We start from the raw sequence: 26,059 nt of genomic DNA, 5'->3' as shown, positions 1-26,059 counted from the left end.
TCTATATCTATATCTATATATATATATAGATAGATAGATATATATCTATATAGATATATATATATATCTATATATCTATATACATTGTCAACAGTATCACAATATGTACACATCATGTTTGCATCAGGACATACTGGTTGAAGAGGACTCTGGAGCGGACGATAAACTTGAAGATGTACTCCAGAGCCTTCATGGCTTTCAGCAGCTGTTCTGTCAGCTTCTCAGCGTTGTCCACGTAGTTCTTCAGAACTTTGGTCAGCTTCCTGCAAACACAATCATACAGAGAGCCTGACAAATCTACTAATCACAAAATAGGATATTTTAGGAATATTTGTTATTAAATGTCCTTGTTGCATTTGTACAGAAGGTAATTAATTATCTCACGTGTATGCCAGGGTGGCGCTGAAATGCTTTCGGATGTAAGTCTCCAGAACAGGGTTAAAGTGCTGGAACTTTCTATCGGCTATAAGCCCAATTATGAACACCTGTCAGGGAACAAAGACATATTCATTAAAATGTAAACCACATGGCTCATAACGGAGAGCAGGAAAAACTACCTGTCTTACTCAATATGCTGAAATAGATTGGGAAATTAAACAAGATTGCATTTGAGCAGAAAACCATTTTCTCTCAATTCTCTAGCCTGCAAATAATCTAGGACACCCAACTACACAATTTCTACCTCCTTTCTCTGAAAGAGAAAACTGTTGTTTGGAGAGGTGCCCCATGATGTTAGGCGATGGCATGCTGGATAGGATTATGCCAGATACTTTGTCAACTCATTGGCTACAAATACTTGATTTAATACATGCCAAAATTATGTAATCAAAATTCCAGCAGACTAATTTCTTTTTGCCTTCTTCATGCTCCATTTTGCAGGAAAATTAGACCTTTAATGTTAGAAAAACAACATTAATGAAAATGCAGTGTGTCTGCACTTCCTTCCGTAAATGATGAGCCCGGCTCTTATTTATGAACAGGGAGCAGAGCTACAATAAACAGTGCAGTTCATAAGTATTTGGACATTGATGCATTTTCCATTGGTTTTTTTTGGTTCTGTAATCTAACACCAGGGATGTAAAATGAGAGCGACTGAGGTTAAACTACTGACTTTAGTGTTAGTTCACACCGTTAATTTAAACTATATAAATCGTAACTATTTTATGACTGAAAATATATTATATCATATTATTAAAGTTTAAAGGTCTAATGTGAAATGGAAATCTATTTGCGTTTCCAACCCCCATTTTCATTGTTTAATTTCAAATTCAGTGTACATCAGTGCACAACCACAAAAAAAAATAAATGTGAATGCACAAATACTTCTGGACTGCACAGCAATGTTGTATGGGGGGGGGTGTCCCTTCTTCTGAGGCACACCCCTGGCACACACTCAACATTCTTGTGGGAAAGTATGCTAAACACACCCTAGGTGTGTTTGCCCTTGCAAAGCGAAGATGTCCATTTTCTTCTCTTGCACATGATGCTGTTTGAAACTAGTGCGGTCAAAATGATTCTTTATGGCACAAATAAATCCAAGTGCCATAAGAAAAGATTATTATCATTATTCATTATACTAATGGTACTTTCATGGTTTACAGTTCTCCGCAGAAACAAAAAGAGAGTTGTTTACCCATGTAGTTTGAGCTACAGCTAAGGGCAAAAAACAGGAAGTTCCACACAAACACATTTTTTTTTTTTTTGTGAAATCAAAGGGACCAAAACACAGAGCAGAGACGCCTGTCAAAAAAAGGGTTTGAGCATATGAAAGCTCTAGCATATTATTTTTGTGCAGATGTGTTTATTCCAACTTAGAGAAGAACCTCTGCTGGTATGAATTCTGCTTTGCTTACCAAGGCATCGAACACGAGCGTATCAAAAGTGTCACTGTCAGAGTTCTCCATCATGATGTTGAAGAGAGCATCCAGAGTGTCTTGCAGGAACTAGAATGACAGATGCACGGCATGTTATGGCAGGCCAACAATATAACCTGGCACTCAAAATGAACATGGGTATGGAAAGTCTCACTGCAAAATGGAAAAACTGCTTTCACTGCTCTTTCAAATCAAACTGCAGATTGATAATCATTTTCTTCTTTTGAGAAGGACATTTCCCATCCAGGTGGTGACATTAAAGTGATAAATGACCTTAGGCCAAGTGAATTTATCTGTACTGTCAAGTGGAACAAGACAACAAAATAAGACGTAATAAGACACAAAAAATACACTGGAATAGCCGAATCTTTGTGGCAGAAAACCAGCAGCAAGACCTGGAATTAATGCTATTTGTGGAACAAATACATCCCAATTTCAAATCATTATCATAATGTTAATATTTTTCTGTGTTGATTTCAATAATAATCCACTGAAAAGTTGATAAAAAATAATATTGAATTCTTGCCATGTCCTAATCCCAAATATTATGAATCCAAACATGTTGAAAAGGAACCCATAAAACCTGCACGGTGTAACCAAAAGGCAAGTGAACTCCATTATGCACCCTGTAGACTGTTAACATGAGCCAATATAGTTCTGTGAAGACAGTAATAATTTCCCTGTCAGCAGTACCTCAAGAAACACTAACTATATACACCCTTCGTCTCTGGGGAAACATGCTCCATTTACTCAGCCAATTCTGAGGCAACGTGAAAACAGATGTAAAAGTGTCGGAAACAGAGATATCGCTCTATACTGTGCTTGGTCTGTCATCTCACGATGGATGAGATTCATCATGTTCTCAACGAGAAACAAACATAGTGTGCACTATGTGGAGTTAAAAGCACAATTCAATCTCACATGGGTCAGACTGCATGACAGAGACAAGGGAGGAGTGCCCTGTTTACTCAGAAACATTATCGCATTAGGGTGAAGGACAACAGCGGAATTATGATAAAAACACAATTGCAAACAAAAACAAACAAGACTTATCTATGATCTTTGTGCATAATATCTGAGACACAATATAGCCCCATAACAATGTATACCCCATTGACAAATTGCTAAGATGAAAATGTTATCTAATTGCACACCGACAGCCTCGGAGCGCTTTGGAGAGATTGAGTGCTAATGTGGTGGTAATAATAATCACACCCCTGTGGTTTATTGAACTGGTCCAGCTGTGGTTAATGCATCTATCTGGCCTGATCAAAACTGTCTGGGTGAAGGACCCCCCCCCCCCAAACCCACCCATGCAAAACTTTCTCTGGAGAGTGATTTATTCATCTACCCCACGCTGAGCACTTAAAGAGCCTCTGCCGATACCACTGACAGCAGGTCATCTCCTCCCCTTCTGTACGCTGTGTGTGGTGCTATGTGCTCCCTCCTCGCAGTAGACATTAAAAAAAAGAAGAAGAAAAAAAACAGCAACCTGTGCGCTCTGACAGGCAGTGAAATCATTTGTGAAATTGCTGCCAAGAAGGTGTAGCTTTCAGGAACACTAAGGATTGTGTTTATGTCACCAGCTGTTAAGATCTTTTTCTTTTTGCTAATCTGTATCCAGGCATAAGGATGAGGTAGATATTACATCAGATACCTTAATTAAAATCAAAAACAAAAAAAGTTTGGTAAGATAATTCGTTTTTTTTTCTCCATCTTTGACTGCACCAGAGTTTTGTGAGACAACAGACAATGTGTAGCCAGCACGTTGCAGGATGACTTTCGCCCTCTGACCTTGACAACCTCGCCACCTTCCACCTTCATCAGCTGACGAAGGTTCTGCTGCAGCAGGCTGGTGTTGGAGCGCCACTTCAGCAGGCCAAGAAGATCCACTGAAAAAAAAAATGAACAAAATTACCACAAAGCACAGCCCTCAGTTCATCCTGCCAATGGTAATTCAGAGTGTAGAGAGATGGAAAGGCAGCGAAAAATGACAATTAAGGGAGAACATTTGAATTTAATGATTGTTGGGGTCAGTCATTTGTTTAAGATGTTCCCCCCCCACCCACACACACACACAAATCAGTTTGTAAATTTTCCAAATACAGCGTTAGTCATTCTATTAGATCTCTCATTTTAATAATGAGAAATGAATTTAGGCCCAAGAGGATGAGTGGTGATGTGATTAATCACGCTCAAGGGAGCGCTCGTTCAGACCACCTTTTGGCAGATTATCAAATTGGGAGCTTTAAAAATGCACTCATGTCGGTATGTTAAAGGTTTCGTGTATACCAGCCCTGTGAACGTCAGTCAGGTCTTTTCTAAGGACAAAAGACATTTGTCCTTTAAAAAGGTGTAGACGCAGAGAGTTGAGAGACATCAGTCAGTTAAGAGCCCCACTTCACCAACTGTTAACATCAAGGAGAGTTTACTACTATGCCTGTGAACTAGGTTTCTAATGTGTTCTGTGGCTGTAAGGGAGCTTTGTCAAACCCAGAGATGTCATCTGGGTTATCTTGTGTCGTGCTTGGAGATTACACAACTCCGCCTCTGCTGCATTGATTTTTTAAAATGTATTTCTGGAGTACTATTTCTGGAATACTTTTTTTTAAACTCATCAATCCAGTCTTTGCAAAATGTCCATAACAATTTATGAGCTCAAGGTGACGTCCTTAAATATTTTGTTTTGTCTGTCCAGAACTGTCCAGGCCCCAAAAATATGAAATTTCCAATAATATAGAGGAGAGAAAATGAGTGACTCATCACACTGGAAAAGTAGGGAATCACAGACAATTTAACAATCAAAAACATAATAAGTTTTTGGTTGATCACATAATCGATTAAACTACGAAACAGGTATAGTCCAGTCTCGATGTAAGGCAGACAGAGAAACCTTCTTATAGCAGATTCATGGTGTATTATTTGCCATGTCTAAATTATCTCCCCTGGGACCTACACCCCTAGCTGCTCCCTCTCTCCGTTCGCATACCTGACTGGCTATGGTCAATCAGGCATGGCGACACCGTGATGGATGCCTATCATCTGCAGACCTGACAACCTATCGCGGTTAAGTCACTAGACCATTTCTAAACTACCAGGGATCCCCTCTCTCCAAGGAGATAAAGATATGAAAATGTACGGTTTCGCACCTCAGACGGACAAATGGAATGAAAAGAGAATGATTCATCGGGCAGCTTGGTCTTACTAGAGGCCACTGTTGTGAGAGGGCAAGCACTCTCTAGCACATGGGACAGCGAGGCAGGGTGTGTGGGAGATCTAGTTTGCCTCAGAGTTACAAGAAAATCACAGAGTGCCTTCGACAAATAACATCTGCTCGAGAATGGAGTCTTCGCAGGCAGCTAAATTTAAAACAAAACTGGCAGATGGAAAGTGGTGGAATAATTAATTCTGGGAGAATAGGTTACATTGTCACTGCACAACTGAAATGCAAAATACTTCATATTACCATTTGAATGTTTGTTTACGGCACATTTTGCCTGACAAAAGCATTTTTTTTGTTCATTTTCACAAGCAAACACAACCACAAAGTAGTCTTAATAGCTTGTTCTTTAATAGTAACAGCCTTGTATTTGGTTATACATTTTAAAAGTGCAGGCTTTGTCAACAGTGATGTAAGAGCAGCATCACACACCATATAAACCTTACTTCTCTACTCTAAAACTTTTTCTTGAAATATTTTTCACCTTCCAGCCAAGGATGTTATTACATCTTTCACCAGGCCAGTTCCTCTCCCAGCTCTGCTGTCATTAGATCTCGGCTTCTCCTCCAGCCTGCGTTTAGTGAAGCACACTGCAAAATACCCAGGGAAGAGCCAGCAGCCACTTCACACGAGCTCCCAGCACCAGGAGACCGCCTGCATAAATCTAGCTTAATTAAAAAGAGTGTTTCATCTCGGATGTGGGGATCAGGGACGAGGTGTCATGTGTATGAAGCATGCAGTCTGTTGCAAGGGGGCATTCAAGTGCCATATTTTTTCCTTTACTCCTTTTCCTGAGTTAGTGTTCAGGAGAATCATCCTGTGAGCAACCAGTAAGGCTGAGATGAATATGAAGTCAATGATGGAGAAGTTTAGACACACTTAATATGCTGAATATTATTATTACAGGGGAAGAAATGGACATCACAACTTCCCAAGGTGACCTCTTAAAATGACTTATTTTGACCAGTGGTCAGGCAGTATGGTAGCTTGATGTCATCAGTCTGTAAGTTTGTGTGTGTGAATGAATGAATGAGAGGGAAGTTGTAAAGCACTCTGGATAAAAATGCTGTAATTCAGTCCATTTACCTGTATCGTCCAATCAACACTCCAAATAACCAAGTTCATTGACAATGATATACCACAGAGAAATTTGAGAATGTGCTTCAAGCGCATGAATGTTTGGCATTTTTTGGCTTGATGAATGATTCAAACTATTTATTGATTCTCAGATGTGACTTCAAAGTTTGTCTATCAACTACTTGCCAACTGCAAAACACTGTTGGGTAAAGGGATGCCTAAAATTGTCTAGGACAAATCAGAATGGAAGGGGGTAAAAAGAGAAATTGGGTGGGTGGGTGAGTGAGTGAGTGAATGGGTGACTGAGTGAGCTAGCTGTTTAGGTGGGAGTTTTAAAGAGCTTCTAGGTTTTAATAAAGCAGGCAGACTCTGGCACAGTCGGAGATAGATTCGCTCTGCGTTGCTTTATTAAAAGAACCAAAACCCTTTCTTAGAGCTTTTGCGTGGGACCTTTTCCTAGAGCTTTGGCGTGGGAGGACATATCGCGGGGGGGAGACACACACACAAACACACACACACACACACACACACACACACACACACACACACACACACACACACACACACACACACACACACACACACACACACACACACACACACACACATACTGGTTACCATTTGCAATGGGGACCAAATTTCTGATCATCACTTGCGGGGACCACCCTTTCTAGAGGTTCTAGAGGTATGAAAAAAATCAGGCACACTCACCATTGGTTGGTTAGCTCATACACGACTTCAAATATCTGAATTGATGAAGTAAGGTTTTCATCATGCTAACTGGGGACCTATGTAAAATCCAGTAAACATGTTTGTGGGGGACCTCATTTAAATATAATTTGCATAATTTACACAGATTTCCAATTGATTAATGGGGACCATGGTAAAACAACAAGCTTAAGTGATATAATCCTCAGATTATTGCATTTTTACCTGTCTTCTTTTGATCACAAGGTTCACTACAACAATGGCAGTGCATAATATAACCACTTTGTGATTCCTTCGTACTGTAAACTGCTATGAAGCTGCAATGGAGCTGTCCTCTACCAACCAGGTTATGTCTTTAATAATAGATTTTTCATAAAGTTATCAAGCTGCTATCCACAGGCATCAGACCAAATACTAGAATTAAACCACAATAATGCAAATGATATAATCTACTTTAGCAGCACCAAAATTAATGCAGAAAGTGTGTCATTAGGATATTTTCACTAAAGAAAATGTGTATTTTAAGCTTTAAGAACTACTGTGCTCGTGGTTTGTGGTAATATAAGAGGAGTCTTAAGTAGGGTTGGATACTGTTGTGAATCACAATTCCACATTGTAAACCAAACTGCACAAAAGTACTGTACATAACACAATAACATTATTTATTCCAGAACCAATATACTTTTTATTTTTTTTTATAGTTTTGTTAAGCGAAAACAGGGTAAACATACAATTTGTTATACAAATAAAATGGGAATCAAATGATTTACATATCATTTATACTAGAGACATTGTTCTAACTTAATCTTGATATCAGGGGTCACTTAAGTACCAAGAATTTAGTAGTGAATTACTAAATTGTTGTCTCACCCATCAAACTTTTCAACCTTAATTTCACTGTAAGGGTTTTTCTTCGTTTACGTCTCACATGGTTCTTATTTTTAACCACAGTCAACTACCCAGAAACTGTGGAATATTGTACTTCTCAGTCACAGAATACTCAACAACCCTAAAACTAGTATTCACGTTTGTCTGTGTTGTTTGCTGCATTACTTCATAGTAAAAAATAATTTCCTTAGTTCAAGAAGTCAAACTCTCATTTAAATTATACATTTAAACTTTTTATTGAGTCCTGCTCATTTGCGTTCTCTCAAGACAAAACTGAAAGCAACAATACAAACTTGTATAGAGTCGGATACTTCATTTGAATCTTCAACATCTGTGCCTTTCATCTAAGGACAAAAAAGAAGTTACTTAGACAAATATCCTTGGAACTGAACACAATCCCAGTGTACTATATTATGACAATACAATTAAAATTGTTTAAAATTCCTACAGTGTTAATCAACCACTTAATTGCAAATGTTATATCATACTTTTCTCACACACTTAAATATTTGGAGTAGTGATGTTAACAAATGGTCCTAAAAACAGCAAAAGTCTAAACACAAGAAAATATTTTGAAACTGAAGTCTGACTTGGTGAATGTTTATACTTCTGAACATAGATAATATTCCTTTGTCTGCAAACACAACGTTTGTGCTGTCACAAAAATATACCTTGAAAATGAATCTGAATAATTAGGACAAATCAAATTTACAACATTTGCAATTTTTATATTTATATAAAAAATTTAATTTTTTTTTTTTTTAAAAAACCGCCTTAAAATATTAATTTTTTTAAAATTTTTTTATTTTAAAAATTAATTTAAAAAAATTTTTTTTTATTTTTTTTTATTTTTTTTTTTTTTTTTTTTTTATTTTTCTTTTTGTTTGTGTTTCATGGACTCAAAGTTTCAGTCATCTGCGTCTCTAACAAGACAGCATGCTGGGAGCTTTCCACAGGAATGACAGCATCAACAGCATTTTCATGGTCATCTGCAAACATTTCAAAATATGAAAAAAAAGTTTAAGTCTAGTTTAAGTCAATGTTATCACTGCATAATATTTAGTTACACTAATGCATGTTCTTAATGACAAATTTCTAAAGTTAAATTCAAGCCAACAGGCACGAAACTTCAACGACAAAATCATCAAATTCAATATTCCCTCCTCCTCCATCAACCTCTGCCTGTTTTCACACATATTGAATAAACAAGCTTAGTGGGGACATATCACACACCATGTCGTGGTTCCTTATGGGGACCAATGCTAGACCAAGTCTCTAGGTTGTCAGATACTTAACACACAGTTTCTATTCATACAATAATGTAAGATGTGCTATGGGGACTTCGTGAATGTCCCAGAATAGAGTGATATTTTATCAAAAGTAACATCCCTATGAACATTAAAATCTGTCCTGAATATCCTATTACCATTATGTTTCTAGATGCATTTAAAAAAACAGCTTATTTACCTGCTTAAAGGGCATAAAAAGCAACAAACGGTGAGTTAGAAATATTCTAGGAGTAAAGTTTAAGTGCTAAACATGAATGTACCTGTTGATTAGTGTCTCATGGACTCAAAGTTTCAGTCATCTGCGTCTCTAACAAGACAGCATGCTGGGAGCTTTCCACAGGAATGACAGCATCAGCTACATTCATGGTCATCTGCAAACATTTCAAAATATGAAAAACAAGTTTAAGTCTGATGTTATCACTGCATAATATTTAGTTACACTAATGCATGTTCTTAATGACAAATTTCTAAAGTTAAATTCAAGCCAACAGGCACGAAACTTCAACGACAAAATCATCAAATTCAATATTCCCTCCTCCTCCATCAACCTCTGCCTGTTTTCACACATATTGAATAAACAAGCTTAGTGGGGACATATCACACACCATGTCATGGTTCCTTATGGGGACCAATGCTAGACCAAGTCTCTAGGTTGTCAGATACTTAACACACAGTTTCTATTCATACAATGATGTAAGATGTGCTATGGGGACGTCGTGAATGTCCCAGAATAGAGTGATATTTTATCAAAAGTAACATCCCTATGAACATTAAAATCTGTCCTGAATATCCTATTACCATTATGTTTCTAGATGCATTTAAAAAAACAGCTTATTTACCTGCTTAAAGGGCATAAAAAGCAACAAACGGTGAGTTAGAAATATTCTAGGAGTAAAGTTTAAGTGCTAAACATGAATGTACCTGTTGATTAGTGTCTCATGGACTCAAAGTTTCAGTCATCTGCGTCTCTAACAAGACAGCATGCTGGGAGCTTTCCACAGGAATGACAGCATCAGCTGCATTCATGGTCATCTGCAAACATTTCAAAATATGAAAAACAAGTTTAAGTCTGATGTTATCACTGCATAATATTTAGTTACACTAATGCATGTTCTTAATGACAAATTTCTAAAGTTAAATTCAAGCCAACAGGCACGAAACTTCAACGACAAAATCATCAAATTCAATATTCCCTCCTCCTCCATCAACCTCTGCCTGTTTTCACACATATTGAATAAACAAGCTTAGTGGGGACATATCACACACCATGTCGTGGTTCCTTATGGGGACCAATGCTAGACCAAGTCTCTAGGTTGTCAGATACTTAACACACAGTTTCTATTCATACACTGATGTAAGATGTGCTATGGGGACGTCGTGAATGTCCCAGAATAGAGTGATATTTAATCAAAAGTAACATCCCTATGAACATTAAAATCTGTCCTGAATATCCTATTACCATTATGTTTCTAGATGCATTTAAAAAAACAGCTTATTTACCTGCTTAAAGGGCATAAAAAGCAACAAACGGTGAGTTAGAAATATTCTAGGAGTAAAGTTTAAGTGCTAAACATGAATGTACCTGTTGATTAGTGTCTCATGGACTCAAAGTTTCAGTCATCTGCGTCTCTAACAAGACAGCATGGTGGGAGCTTTCCACAGGAATGACAGCATCAGCTGCATTCATGGTCATCTGCAAACATTTCAAAATATGAAAAACAAGTTTAAGTCTGATGTTATCACTGCAAAAAACACTGTTGGGTAAAGGGATGCCTAAAATTGTCTAGGACAAATCAGAATGGAAGGGGGTAAAAAGAGAAATTGGGTGGGTGGGTGAGTGAGTGAATGGGTGACTGAGTGAGCTAGCTGTTTAGGTGGGAGTTTTAAAGAGCTTCTAGGTTTTAATAAAGCAGGCAGACTCTGGCACAGTCGGAGATAGATTCGCTCTGCGTTGCTTTATTAAAAAGAACTCAAACCTTTTCCTAGAGCTTTGGCGTGGGAGGACATATCCTGGGGGACACACACACACAAACGGAAAACACATACAAAATTTTTTTTTTTTTTTTTTTTTTTTTTTTTTTTTTTTTTTTTTTTTTTTTTTTTTTTTTTTTTTTTTTTTTTGTTTTTTTTGGACACACACACACACACACACACACACACACACACACACACACACACACACACACACACACACACACACACACACACACACACACACACACACACACACACACACACACACACACACACACACACACACACCTCTCTCTGTTTAATCAAGCTCAGTGTGCAGTGACAAGGCAGTCTGATCCCCAAGCACCTATTGGTGCCTTGCAAATTACCACCACAAAGTGCCAGGTAAATATCAGCAGTGGAGCTGCTCTATAGGACTGAATTGTCTCACCAGGACACACACTGCTGCCCCTCTGTCTCGCAGGGAAAAAGGGTAGAAATGAAAGGTGGACAAAAAGATAATGGTGCTGATTGATTTCTTCTTGGATGTTAAATATTGTACATCTATAGTTTAGACAAGGATTTGAGTTACTAACATTACTTCTCTATCTACTGTAATCAGTGTGGGCAGGTTCGGCTTCTGTAATGGAGGCTGCTCATCCGCTGACATCCCCCACCCACTGAGCAGAGTAGGAGGGAACACGCCACTGTATTTAAATGACATCTTACACCGCAGACTAAACTTAATAACCCTCAAAGGGAACATTACTATAACAACAGGCAACACCCCCCTCTTTCACACAATATATGCAGCCGCACTTTGACAACAAAATTCTTCTGGAGTCCGCAGTGACCTCATTACTGAGGCTTTATGGACATTTATTGTTCATGTTATCAGGCCCACATACAGGAGAGCAGAAAGGAAAAATCCACTTTTTCTCCCATGCAGGACTTTGTTTAGATAGCAAGGATTTACCACAAGGTGACATAAGGCCTCTGCATTATTAAGGCGACTAGTAGAGTGAAGATTGCTACTGAAGATCAATGCAGACAGAGAGCTGTTGCGTTTCTTCAAAGCCACTGTCAGGTGAAAATCCTGCGTCTCCAAAATGTCAGTGCATCAAGAACAGCAACCGTGTGTTTTTATACATTTAAAATCATACAAAAAGGTGCTGAGATGGTTCCATAAGTGAAGGAGGTATAAAATCTTTGCAACTCCAACAGTCCTGTAATGTGAGCGGAGATGCTTAAGTCACATTACCTGAAGTTTATAACCTCAGATGCTGCGGTCATCATATTCACATTAACAAACCAACAATGCAGCACCGGATTTATGTAATGATATGGATGACATCCAGTGCACTGGTCTTCTTTAAAGAGCAATTCCATTTTATCAAAGCCTGGGTCTTATTTGGTCTAGGTTTCGCTTTGCCGACCAATAAAGTAGTTTGGATAATCTGGCTAAACTGCTGGCTGCCTGATAGGGCAAGGAAGACGACACTCAAGACAATCAGTCTTGAGTGTCGTCTTTCTTGCCTCATGGAGTTTGTCAAAGCAATATTGCCATTATCCTAGATCTGAGTAGTCCTAACTAATCAGTCATCAGTCATCAGTAATAGCTGATCACCTATGGCCTTTACTTTACTTACTATTCCTGAAAGGAGGACTTTTCACATTTAGCACTTTAAGAAGGTAAAAATAGGTTTGTAGTGCTTTTATTTGCAGGCATATACAAGGATTATTCCGTGAGTGCTCAGATACTGTTAAAATAATGCAAAGTGCTGGACCACATACAACATCAATTTGCTTCAACAGTTCACTCCAAGCATTTCCTGTCACCCTGCCCTTGCTTGACTATTTACAATTATCTTTGTGTTACCATGAATAAAAACATAAGGACATCATGCACTCCTTTATTTAAAACACGGTCTTGCTTTGGGCAAGTAAAACAATTAATTTCAATTCCAGTCAAAGTTAGCCTGCGGTGAGTCTGTCCCTTCTTCATTCCTATTCTCTTTCCGGCTGTGGCCAGAAAACACTGAAAGGAATGAGGAAGCTTTCATTTTGGCTCTAATTAAAATGGTGACTTGGAAAAGAACAACAACAAAGAATGCACAATGCATCAAGGGCAGAGCAGAGAAAAAGCAGACATATAGGATGGTTCTGTTTAGAGTAACTGTGAAATCAGAGCCAGGAGCAATTGACCACTCACACATATAATGGACCAGCTTCATCCACACTGAGACAACCATGTCTGGGATTTATAAACATGTATAAAGGCTGGGGGGAACACAATAGGCCAAAATCCTTAATCCACGTGCCACAGAGTAAAGATGGGGATTTCCTTAGCTTAATAAGGATAGATCTTCTCAGCACCATTGGGAAAAAAATACTCTGCAAGATTGACAGCAATAAACAGAGCAGAGCTGTCGTCCGCTCAGCGGAGATGGACTGAAATCTACTGACTGAGACTGACTGACAGAAGGGTGTTGGGAGGGAGAAAGTAGGCTAGAAGGAGAAAAAGGATGAAGGAAAACCCTTGAGCGAGGCCAAATGTCCAACATATGGACATGTGTAAAGACCAGGTGGATGGAGCGAAGGACGGCAGAGGTCCCCGAGTCCTACTTTAAGTGATACATGGCTACTGTGCATGGATAATCTGTCTTTCAAAGTCAGAGGCTGTGGCCCAAAGCTGGTTTCAAAATCCAGGGTCTACTCGGCAAAAAATACATTTAAAAATATATTTTTCCTCAGTGAGAGCTATTTTACAAGTACAGTACATGAGAGAATGATTACTAATGCAATTTTGCTTTTCTAGGCCGCACATAAGCAAATGTACAAGTGACGTTTGCTTGTGTGTTACATACAGTACGTGACCAATGGGACGTAGTGTCACATTTGGAAAACCACAATGTAAAGAAAACATAGTTAGACACAGAAACATGTCACAACCTATGTCTCAAAATGACCATACACCACAAAACTGTAAGTGCTAGAAACTGACAACAGAGAGAGATCTGTCTACCTGGCAGGAGAGGGGCTTTGCAGTGCGCTTGGATTTTATAATTGAACTATGAGCAGGATACACAGACTGTGTGGAAATCTGATGTTGTATTGTGTTGTCTCTCACAGATCAACAGGCATTAAAATGTCACTGACGCTGATATTGATTGGCATTCTATATATTCTATATAAAATAAAACAAATAACTAAAGCCAAGAGTACATCGAGTGGTTGTTTCTTTTAATGTATTACTTGGAGGCTTGCCACTGTTGTCGTTTTCTGTAATGTTCAAATGTTTTTAATAAAGGAGTGTATGTTGAAAGACATGGGGTTTTATTGATTTTGAATTAGCTTTTTTCCGTGGTATCGGTTGGTATCGGCTACTAAATGTCTGCTATGACATTCTTAGTCTGCAGTAGCGTTGTTGAGTGTGACCTACAGTTGCTCATAACACCCTTCTCTGTGTAGGTTCACAAATACATTTACATTTATCTCTTGCAAGCACAATCCAGTTTCAGAAAGGTGTAGAGAAAAACATGAAAGAAGTATGGAAATAGCTAATTGAAGTATAGAAGCTGTTACCGTTCTGTGTAAGCTTGGTGGAACAGACCAGCGTGGCGATCTGGAAGGAGTCCTTGCTGATGGTGCAGTTGCCCAGGTTCTGGGTGCTTTTCCCGGTGGAGGAGTAGCCCTTCTCCTCAAGCTCCAGCTTTGTGGCAGGTAAGTTCAGGTACAGAGACGAGTCTTCCAGCTTCTTTGCTTCTGCCTGTTTTTCAGGAAATTTGCCATTTTACAATTAACAATAATTATTTTTGCAGAATTATTTAAATTAGTGGTCGACCGATATGGGTTTTTCAGTCCATATATCTGATATCCATATCTTCTGTTTATGTTGCAGTGAAGTTTTATATTCTATTCCTGTGGGTTGTTTAAGATGGGTTTTCCTTGTGGATCCTATCACTGAACCACTTTTTACAATAACGTTTTTCTGCCAGTTGTCTGATGTGAGAGTAATAACGAAACTCTTTGCCAAACAGCAACCTTGACTGACAACTGCAATGCAAAACATAAGAGAAAGAAAAATCTAATTGGGGGAATTTTTCCCACATTAACTTTTTAATTAACATAAATGGGAACCGTAATGCAAAGATATCATTATGCAAGGGATTTTAATTGGGAAGTAATTTCATTTCACTGTGGGGGTTGATGCGTACCAACTACACAACTCTCCACAGAATGCAGTGAAGCTATTATCATGGCAGCTACTAATAAGACAGGCCAATATTTCACCCAGGAGTCATCTCTGTTGTGGTCGTGTCCCAAAGAGTGTGGGCAGCCAGTATCAAACACAGCAGAACACTGTAGACAGACTGCTAACTTTGTTATGGGATGTTTCACATTTACCTTGTACACAATGAGATCATGCTCGCCGTCCCTCAGAGTCGTCCCATCGTACCTCATCAATTTCACGAAAGACAAGGCAAATATCTTCTCAGATTTGTCTTTGGCTGAGGGAGGAAGACAGAAAACAGCCAGATGGGAGGAGATGTTTTTGCAATTGACTGTGTTCATATACACTGTCCTGTTTTTGTACAAAAGTATAACAAACTAACAGACAAAATCTAATGTACATACAGTATATACATGTGTTTAAATGAGAAGCATGCATCTTCACAAAATCAAAAGACAAAGGGAGCTATTAGAGAAAGACGCCGCTACAGTAAATCATGCCACATGGCCGGCTTTACAACAAGTCGTTAACAAACTAGCAGACGAACAAAAACGGATAATCCCAAATGTAAATCTCAGCACTACAGGCCCTGAGTCAGCTCCTGAGTTGGCACAAGAATCTACTGTTCCCTTCTGATGTCTGTATTAACGCTGTCACTGTAACTGTAAATGAGGCAGACACACTTGCCACATCTGCTTTATTAAGAGCACATTATACATGGCTGTGATTTAATTGTACAAGGTAAAGAGGAAGTGGGAGGTGCAATGACATGAAACAGTTAATTACAAGCTGATATATGCAGGATCTGAAAATTGATTTGATCATTATATAAATATGAAATTTTCCTTTTTAAAATCATATATGCTCATTTAAAACGAAAAGCAATAATACACTTTTTTTTTAAATAGTTTATTACTGAAATTCAAGCAACAAGGTTTGGACTAAGATGTCTTGTGTGTCCATTTCCTGGTAGCATATGAATAAACACTTGCATTTGATCCCAGGGCCGCAGCTGTTAACTGTGTATAATCCCGCTAGGGTGGAGAAAAGATTCTCATTTATGTGCGCACACATGTGTGTGACTGTTTTTGGGGGGTGTTGAGGGGAAGCGCTGTGTAAACAAGCAAGAGAGTTATGACTTTGTCCTGTAACCAAGCGTTTGGATAGGGCCACATATATCATCATTGTGGATCAACAAGCTCAAATTTACGTGCAGGGAGACATGATTCATCGAAGTATCTTGCACATTCTCTCTGCATAAATCCCCTCATTGGTTTGCTGCCTGCAGCCTCGCCGGTGAATAATTGCTGGGCTGGCTTGAGAGGAACCAGTGGAGGGAAAACACTGTACGCATGCCACCCAGTTGAGAAAAATGTATTAGTGACTTGTCAAGGACAGCAGAGGGCTAAAAACTCTGCACTTCAGGAAAAAAATAAAGGTCACTTTCAGGACAGAGCTTCTCTTTTTTTAAGCCAATCAAAGTCAAGTTTCTGTAGAAGTTCAGCAGACTTCCACCTCTAAGGTGGGCTGTCACTTCAGATTTATGTTGAGTATACTGTGCCACATTTTAAAGCCTACCCTCTACCCCACTCACCAGGTAGTGGCATAATGACAGATGAAACAGAAGTGAAAAGATGGCGGGGATCTCTTACAGCCACGGCGGCATCTGTGATAGCAGTCATCAGTCTGATGAGGCCTGACAATGTTAGAGTGCTACTCTGATGCACTGTGTTAGAGCTGGCCTGATTCTGAACCAGGGGGGGCTGAGATACTGAGCGCATGAGCTCCAGTAGTAGCCTTGATGAGCAGCTCTGTCACTATGCGTTTCTGCTAAAAGTTCAGTACTAGCTAGAAGCAGCGGAGGAAGCAGGAAGGACACAAGCAGATGACGGCAGAGGCAGACAACTGAAAGGAATCCATCTGACAGACCATCTCTGCACTGCTTTTCTTCATAATATCTTCACATTTCCCGATTTTCCCAGGAAAGCGTTTTGCTAGTAGAATGTAGACCTATTTTAAGATACTGTGACATCGGTATTCTACCTCAAAAAGTAACTGATTGCAGAACAGGTAATGATTGTGTTTACAGGTACACCAGTATCCTAGGTACGGTCAGGGTTTGGTGTATCCCTTTCATCCGAGTTTCAGAAACAGACATCGAATATTATTCCAGTTTTGACAACATTCATTTACACATTAAGATGAAAGTACAAGTCTGACACATGGTGATACAGAGGATAAATTGCATCAATTGGCATTCTCGTCTTCCATTACTGATGATCAAATGGAGACGCTAAATCCAGCAAAATGGTAAATGCGACAGCTTCTACAGCGTTTTCAGGCAGCCAGAAATCAAAGTGGGTTCATCCTCAACTTCTGAGGTTATGTGCAGAAATGGCAGAAAGTGGCTAGATGCCGAAGAGATATGCCTGCCATGCAGACCATCAAAAGTTAGACTCAGGTGTACAAGGATATCAATAACCATGTATCTCTATGATGGGATACTAGTGTAAACACTGATGGGAAAATACAAGGCAAACATCACACAAAAATCAATATGATCAAGCCATTACACTTCTTCAACGTATCTCCCTATTGTCAATTGTCACTGAAAAGTTAAAGTTTGGCAGCATCAGCATGCCCCTGCAGTCCCACAGTCACTTGAGGTGAGCCAGTTTCTAAAGCAACCGTTACAGCAAGATAACAGCAAGTCACAGACTTTCAAAGGCATGCCTCGTAACAGCATTAGCTGCAGAAGCAAGGTGCCAAGCATGACAAGAAGGCTCTCCAAGTGGATTATAAGACAGCACTGAGCTCTGAGACCTGGCCATTTCCTCCAAACCACCTGCATGCAGGTGAGAAACAAACAGAGCTGAAGGATTTTGGAACTGGAGGATGACAACAGCTGCAGATCACTTCATGGGGGAAAAGGTATACTTTCCCGTGCTGATATCCTCACAACTCTGTTTTGCCTTTCGTGCCATATGAACTGATTGTTTAGTATTATACACCTGTTGTGGCTCCTATCACCCCTCCAAATTCCTTTTCCCTGCACCACTCCTGTTGCTGGAGGGATGGCCTCGCCATGTGGCAGGCAGATGGGATGGCAAGTCTGCCAGTACACCAGGCTTCCCCGCCCTTTACACCCCCAAAATTAAAAAGGACGTTAAAAAACAGAAGGACATACAACACGGGCTGCATTCAGCTAGATACTGGTCCCAATAAACAAACACGTCCCTTCAGGCATTTTTCACATCCCAGCTGTAGTCTCAGACAAGCCACACCATGATGTTGCTGCTTTGTGCAGGGGCAGACTAATGCCTCTGATTAATGTGACAAAGGGTGAGCTTCAAAGTATTTATCACTGCGCAACACATCTGCTTGGATTGGATATCTTCCATTTCTTTTCTTTCTTTCATTGTGGATAGATTAGCAGCCAATTGTGCAGCTGGTCATCGGCAAAACTGATTATTTACACGCTGACATTTGTACTCACAGTCTTGCGATGAGCGGTGGCGAAAGGTGAACCGCAGGTGGCTCCGGTTCACGTCCTCAATAGGAATAGCAACCTGAGATAAGAGACAGAAAGGGACTGTGTGAGATATCTACGCCCATGAACACAAGGCGCATTTTCTAGGAACATACCGGGAGCAGCGTGAAGGGATTCATTATGATGTAATGTATAAGTGGTTTGTAGTAAAGGAGCTAAAACATGCAAAACCATTAGTGTGGCCCTTTATGGATCAATAACTTTACATTTCTATATATTTCTGTTGCCACCGCATTAACTATTTATTCTGCTATTAGGTTTAATATTCATCACTGTCTTTCTACGCTTCAAAGCTTCATGGGTGAATATTCAGAAGAAGTCTTCAATCTACAAATTACTGGAGATGGAAACTTGTGGTTGTGATGAATTATGGATTTATGAATTGCATCAAAAAGTGGCATTGCAGTCAAAGTAGAAAAAAATGACTAAAATGTTATTCAAGGATAATAAAGCAGATACTGTAAGGAGGTAGAAGTAAGGAGAGAGACACACCTTTATTGTTTCAAACCAGCGTGGCTGTTTTACTTGGTAGTAGATGACAGATTTGTACTCATTGATGCCCTCATCCCCAGCTCCAGGGAAGATCACATTCTAGTAAAAGAGGAAGAAAACATACTGATCAAGTTATCAATACTCAAATCAAATCAACAATACAACTAGTCATCCGGTAATACTGGCATAGCTGCATTCGGATTCAAAGTGACAAATCATGATGCCTGAGTTATAGCACATTGTCAAAACATTAGCAAACTCGCAGCATGTGGAAAATTGACTAGCACTTATTTCATAAAATGGAGTCCCTGGGGCAGAAAGCTTAAACCTAGAAGAATGGCCTTTAAAAGTCTGGATGCACTTTGTGCAAGAGCACCTGCCTGTTGGCTGCCAATCTCATGACAGCACTGTGGAAATAAGAAATAAATTAGAAATTAATTATTTAAGAAGCAGAGGCAGTAGCTCCCATGCAGTGAGAAGTGGAGGGAAGCCAGGTGCAAGGAGGCAGACCAGCTGGAGCTGATGGATCCAGCCATGTAAATTGGTCTTCCTAGTGTGTCCCCTGAGTTTCTACAACAGGTCAGGGTGCGTATGTAAAATACTACGCAGCCCTTGGGGGATTTGGCACGAGGGATGGAGTGACAGCGGATGGCACGCATGCCTTGTTTTCTATCAATCTGCGTCAGCCAGCCTACCTCTTTCCGCCCACTACTCCAGCTGACTCCCTGGCCTGCTAGTGCGCCGCTGCTAAAATACTGCAACACTAATGGCTTCTGACAACCAGCAATTATGAGGAATAACAGGCCCCGTCTCCCCCAGCCACGCTGAGCAGATCTGGGGGGCAGGTGCTAGCTCTAGCAGCTCTGCCCCTTTACTAAGTGGCCAGGATTCGTGACAGCCTCGGATTTTGGAGAGACAAAGAGGGGAAAGTGGCTGAGGTCTAGCCTTAGGTAAGAGGGGTTTGTGGGGGTGTGCTAATATGTCAATGTGATAAGAAGTCACTGTCCACACTCACTACACAACAACACAAATCCTCTTTAAGACAGAAGAAGGATGACAAAATCCAGAGGCAGAAAGAGACCAGAGAGACAGAACGAGTAAGGACAGAGAAGATTGGAAGGGATAAGAAAGCAGAGAAAGAAAAAGAAACATCCAGAGAGAAAGCCACAAAAAGTTAAACTTATAAAGTAAACCTATTATGAAACTGCTATTTTCAAGTGCTTAGTAGATGGGAGGCTATCTTATTCCATTACATAAATTGCTAGATGAAAACAAAACTTGTTTTTTCTTTTGAGGGAGCAGTTGCTGTGACCCTAGTCTAGGGTTAGGGGGAGTTAAAGAGAACGTTTCTATTATCCAAGATCACATTCAAACTGCTTGAAGTCATATTAAAGTGACAGACGGGAAGTGACAGCGTCTCTCATCTTAGAAACAGAATTTCCTTTCAGCCAATTAAAATCCAGGAAGGAAGAGGGAGAATTTAACCAATTAGCACTGATCCCCGGGGAGCCAAAGAGATGAGACTGAGCATTTCAGTGAAAAGTTGCAAGACAAGATGTTGAAGGGCGTTCCAGCACTGCAAAGACAACATGGCTATGATGACACCCATAGATGTGATCAATGTCGAATGCTGACTACTGACTCCAATTAGTATAGCTCAGAGCCTCTGATGGTGCAACAGCCTATTCATAAACAACATGTCTCCTTTAATAAACACAGCATAGCTGCTTATATATATGCTTAAAATAGACTAGTAGATGTGGTATTCTAATTCTGAGCCTACAATATAAGTAAAGTTGCAAACAGAACTGTATACAAATAGAGACCAAACATATATAACAGACGATAACAGTGCACTCAAATAGTGAGAAGAACTTTGTTACTGTATGTATTTTTCATGCGTTTGTGAGACGACCAAGCACTGTCTGTACTGTCAGATACTGTGACATCTGAGAGATCATCACTGAACCGCATTTACAGTATAATCACCACTGATTCTTACACTTCCTTGGCCTGCTGGGCCAAATCACTCACAGAGCCTCTCAATCTAAGACTAATGTGTATAATTGAGGGAGGTGAGGGCAGGCACTTCCGATTCGCTATTTGCAGGAGGCCTCCCCGTGACCAGGGGTCTGTCATCTCAAATCACTCCTCCATCATCTGTCCTTGTAACGTCAACTCTCCGTCTGAGTACACAAGTACTAAGAGCTGACATAATAGCATTAATGCTATAAAATGTTAGGTGTACCGTATCTTAATGCAAACTCATACAAGATTACTACAAACTTTCTGCCCCAAAAGTCACGACAGAGTTAAATCAAAGGCAACAATAACTCTACATTAAAACTAAACATTCACAGACACGTGAGCACACACTCCCACAGACACACACCTCCTGTCCCAGTTCTTTCCACATACTCTTCACGTCCAACTGCTCTAAACCTCTCATATGCCCCATTAACTGATGGCCTCTGCAGAACAAGAGGTAAAGTCAAGCAGGGGGTGACAATAATTAAACATCAGAGAAAGGGGTCACTGGCTAGAGACTCTAGATGAAACAAAAGCTTTATTAGGACATTAGACACTGATGGGCTGGCACATGATTAAAAAAAAAGTAGACAGCACTCAGAAGTAAAAGCCTGTTCAAAATTATCCTACTTGCAAACTGGCAGCCACCATAATGATTTTTGTGAATTTGTTTGTGTCAATGCTTTCTGATTTTCTGGAGAAATGTAATGCAATTAATTGTGTTAAGCTGTAAACCTGGGTGTCTGACCTTCCTGTGAATGTCTACAATAGCTATGACTGAAATTAAGACAGGTAATTGCTGACCAACACCAAAATATATAATTAACTGATCTCTGTGCCAAGGGCCGCACATTTCATCTATATACATTTGCAACATTTTGACAGCTTGCTAACAAACAAAAAGACAGGTGGGGAAAAGATCCTTCGAACTTAATTAGAAAAGGTTATTATACCGGAAGGAAAATGCTGATTTCACATCTCCCATCACTTGCAACTTTCAAACTACAATGCCCATATTGCCTGTCCACATGCATGGGTCTGTAACTGACTCTGACAATGATAGAGGTTGATTCCTGCAGTGGTGAGCCAGATTTTAGGCTAGTCAATCAACCACAAAGCACCAATATTGCATTCTGTCATATTTTGACAGGTGGCGAAGGCATACAGTCTGGCCTGTGTATCACACTGCTTTATAGGAGTCCTGGCCAGTTAAGCAGCGTGCTGAGCTGTGTGAGATTAAAAAAAGCCTGGTAAATCACAGACTGTCTGAGAAACCGATCGGCTACAGCACTTGTGTCTTGACTGCTGAGAGTGAGCTGAACCCAGGAAAAATACCAAATAAGTATGTTAACATTCCGTGGTCGTACCTCAAGTTTCTTGCCGTCCTCATCATAAACAGACATGGTCACCTCAACGTTTTTGGGCGTGGTCTTGCTCCCCTTGTCAAAATCCCCCTGAACCAGAGTCACGTAGATGTCGTTTCGCACATCACCTTCAGGAAACAGGAAGGAGCGGGTCAGATTGTGAGGTAAATTCTCACTTTTCTCTGTCTTCGTAGAGCACAAGGTTCATACATTTATTCATTCATTTTTAATATATATGTATAGTACTGCGTGACTTATTACATTCCAGCAGGCATAACTGGATATTTGGCACCATATACTTTATAGCTAACTTCAGTCCATTACATAACTAATGTCTTAATCAAACCTTAATGAAGTATGATATGTTCTTTTCTCCCTCGCTCACATTTTCTAAAATAGTATATCTTAATTATAAATCACGTCCTGAATGAAAGATGTGTTCAAGCAATCACATTTAAAAATGAGACTTGCAGAGACAGGCAGCCAAGGTAAAGCTTTTTTAAAACACTCAACCTGGCATGATGATCTCTGGGAAGCCCATCTTGCGAGCAACAGCTGTTGATCGGTCCACCAGGTGAGGAAAGTCCTTCCTTATCTGATGGATGTCTCCGGGGAGCCGCTTCAGAGTCACCCACAGGCCTGGTGATGCATTTAAGGCAAAGAGAGGAGGGACCAGGATAGTGTCAGGAGAAGACAGTGTGAGAGCAAACTGCCCCAGGAAAATATTAAAAAGAGATTTCTGCTTGTGCTTCTCAGTCAGTGACATCGAACAGCTCAAGGGCACGACACTAAATAGAAGATACCCGCAGGGATGTGATTAGGAAAACATAATAACAGTGTTTTAAAAGTGTTTTCCTTGCCATAAAAAGTGCATAAATGTGCATAAAAACTACAAAATCTCTATCTGGTGTGACAAGTAAACAAAATATTTCATTCCGATTTTGGGACCAGATGGTGTGTGCCCATTTGATGCTTCTCATACTACCTGTATATGAGCACAATGCATTTTCTTATTGCATTACGGTCGTTCTTATCGGTATTATAACTGCAAAAAAGTCACACCTACATTGGCTCAAACAAAACTGCTACTTCTGAGAATTAATACTTGGAGGAAAAAAATAATCTTTCTCCATCAGAAACAAAAGAAAATAAAAAAAACATATTTTCTGACCCACTACGAAATTCATGATAATGTCCATGAAAATGCCACAGACTTCTTCTTTAGGCGCTCTTTGTTTTTATGAGAATAAGTGACATTTATGACAGAATATTGAAACTGTGCAGTAATTCCCAGACTTAAATAATTGGTCTTGGGAAACCTGAGAGTGTGAAGCTTGAGATGAAACTCTGTGGCTCTGAATAATTCTGAAAGAAAGCGCCTTTAGGGGACTTTCATGGGTCATATTTTATAACAATTTAATGCCAGTAGCTGCCTTGCTTTTCTCCTGGTAGAGAGAAAAAGCTTTTTTCTCTGCAGACATTGCATGGTGTGCCAGTTCTGTAACCACCCTCACTCTTAATATTCTCTCAGTAAAAAAAAACAAAACAAAGTAGCACAGATACATACTTCTAAACAAGACTGAAAATGACCAAAAAAACAAGGCACCCAATTAAAGTGGTCGTCCTGCGGTGCGCCCCTTCAGAGGCCACCAAAATGAGCACTACTTGTGAACCCTGAAGCTTTACTTTCACTTTACAGGCCCCATATTGTTATGAGTGACATCTCTCACTAACCAAGCTGGGAGCCTTTTGATATGCGAGCGTGACCGAAACAGCTGCTCTCAGTGCTCTGCTGCTCTTCCCACTGTGGGTCGGAGCAGACCTGACATTTATCCAAGTACATCTTCATAGGGTATGACAATACCATGGAGGCTGTCGTGTTGTTTCCCCCACCTACCAGAACAAACCCCTTAGATGGCTAATGTTGTTCTTCTAACCACAGATGTCAAATCACTGATAAGATCTAGTCTTTGCATAAGACTCACCAGCTTAATTAACAGCTGGATTACTAAGATCCTGTAGTCATGGTGATGAGGGCAACTATTTTTAGTATGAGCAGTGATTTATAGTGTGAGCACTTGACATAGAATTATGTTCTTATTAGCAAGATGAACAGTTTCAGCACCCTGTCTGTATGTTGGGGGTGATGGTATATTGTATGAACAGAACTATAATGGAGTATAAAAGAAAATTACAACAGCTCAGTAAGATGCAGTTAACCAATAACTTAACCAGTGCACACCTATTCTAATGAAGTGCTGGCCTTCAGGGACAGTTGATGTGAAAGAGGCAGAGGTGAAAGCTGCACACTAACAACTGACACAAACCTTTGCGTTTTTTATTCTATTAACATTTTGGAAGATATTGCCTCCCTGTAGCGGTTTCCTACAGAGGCAATGTGCGCTAAAACACTGATTTATAGAATCAAATATTCAAAGATGGCATCAGCGTTGTGAGTGTGTGCCTCCCTCCTCCCTTTTTTAATGTCAACCAACTCCAATGTCATTTAAAACATATATAAGACACACATCATTGTGTGGCGGGTTTTCTCCTTGGACCTGGTTCTTATGTCTGAACCTTGCACTGTACCTTGGCCTTTGTGATTGACCTCTTTGGCGGTGATAACTTTGTTGATGACTGTCTGGAGGAAGTCGTTCTCCCCCGCCACCCTGGGTGAAAAACGGGAGATGTTCAGCTGCTTGTGGCGAATGGCGTCATCCAATGCTAGCCTGCAGTATGCACACAACGGGCAAACACCACAGAAAAGAAGAGGTGGCAGAGAAAGAGGAGGAGGAGTGGGGCGGAAGAGCCACAAAGTGATGGTTGTGAGGAGGGGAGCGGGATGAGAGAGAGAGACGGAGAGAAAGAGAGAGACACACCAAAGAGTGATGCGAATACCATGACAGACACAAAGCCGCTTGTTAGCAGTTAACAGTGAGGCAGGATGGGTAATGAAAGAAACACACAGAGAAATCATCGTTTAGGAAATGGTGCCCAGTCAGCATTTATAGCACTAATGCAGCATTGGGAAGCCTGAGCTGCGTACAGTCAGTCTTGAAATGTTTTAAAAGTGAGGAATCTTAATACTCAGGGCTGTAACCTTTAGACAGTTCCCAATCTGAAACATGCAATCGCACTCTGCTTTAAAGAGAAAGCAAACTCAAAATGTAACATCGTGTTTTGTACTCAGTGGGGCTTCAGGTGTAGAGAGACGGATCGAAACGAGTGACGTACAGAGCATAAGAAAGTAGCAGATGTGATCTGAGGAGCACCACATGTGTGCCAGCTGTGAGAGAAATGTGTGCAGTGTGCGGGGATGGCATCTGCAATACAGAAGACTCTAAACGAGCAGAAGAAGAGCATGGAGCAGAAGACAGTGGTG

General features: G+C 40.1%; 1 protein-coding gene and 1 long non-coding RNA gene across 6 annotated transcripts in view; both read right to left on the bottom strand.

The window, feature by feature from the left end:
* Positions 1–26,059, bottom strand: part of dock1 (dedicator of cytokinesis 1) — a 176,579-nt gene that overhangs the window by 122,459 nt on the left and 28,061 nt on the right. For 2 of the 4 annotated variants that reach the window (XM_051417283.1, XM_051417282.1), the window contains exons 12-22: positions 25,267–25,406; positions 23,191–23,316; positions 22,681–22,805; positions 19,286–19,384; positions 18,740–18,812; positions 15,417–15,520; positions 14,595–14,778; positions 3,669–3,766; positions 1,854–1,943; positions 385–485; positions 135–263 (exon numbers count right to left, since the gene is read on the bottom strand). In XM_051417283.1, the coding sequence (XP_051273243.1) occupies positions 135–263; positions 385–485; positions 1,854–1,943; positions 3,669–3,766; positions 14,595–14,778; positions 15,417–15,520; positions 18,740–18,812; positions 19,286–19,384; positions 22,681–22,805; positions 23,191–23,316; positions 25,267–25,406 (1,269 nt within the window). The remainder of the gene's footprint in view (positions 1–134; positions 264–384; positions 486–1,853; positions 1,944–3,668; positions 3,767–14,594; positions 14,779–15,416; positions 15,521–18,739; positions 18,813–19,285; positions 19,385–22,680; positions 22,806–23,190; positions 23,317–25,266; positions 25,407–26,059) is intronic. The other 2 variants (XM_051417285.1, XM_051417284.1) reach the window with 1 other exon arrangement.
* On the bottom strand, positions 7,985–10,797 carry LOC127373144 (uncharacterized). Of its 2 annotated transcripts, XR_007886887.1 has the most exons (4): positions 10,639–10,752; positions 9,978–10,088; positions 9,317–9,427; positions 7,985–8,111 (listed from the first exon to the last, which is right to left on the bottom strand). It is a non-coding gene; the product is annotated as an uncharacterized LOC127373144 (long non-coding RNA). The 2 variants fall into 2 exon arrangements; XR_007886886.1 differs by lacking the exon at positions 9,317–9,427 and having other exon boundaries at positions 10,639–10,797.

This window comes from Dicentrarchus labrax, unplaced genomic scaffold (assembly GCF_905237075.1).
Source record: "Dicentrarchus labrax unplaced genomic scaffold, dlabrax2021, whole genome shotgun sequence".
NCBI lineage: Eukaryota > Metazoa > Chordata > Actinopteri > Moronidae > Dicentrarchus > Dicentrarchus labrax.
The sequence above is the reverse complement of the archived record's forward strand: the minus strand, read 5'-3'. Positions and strand labels throughout refer to the sequence as shown.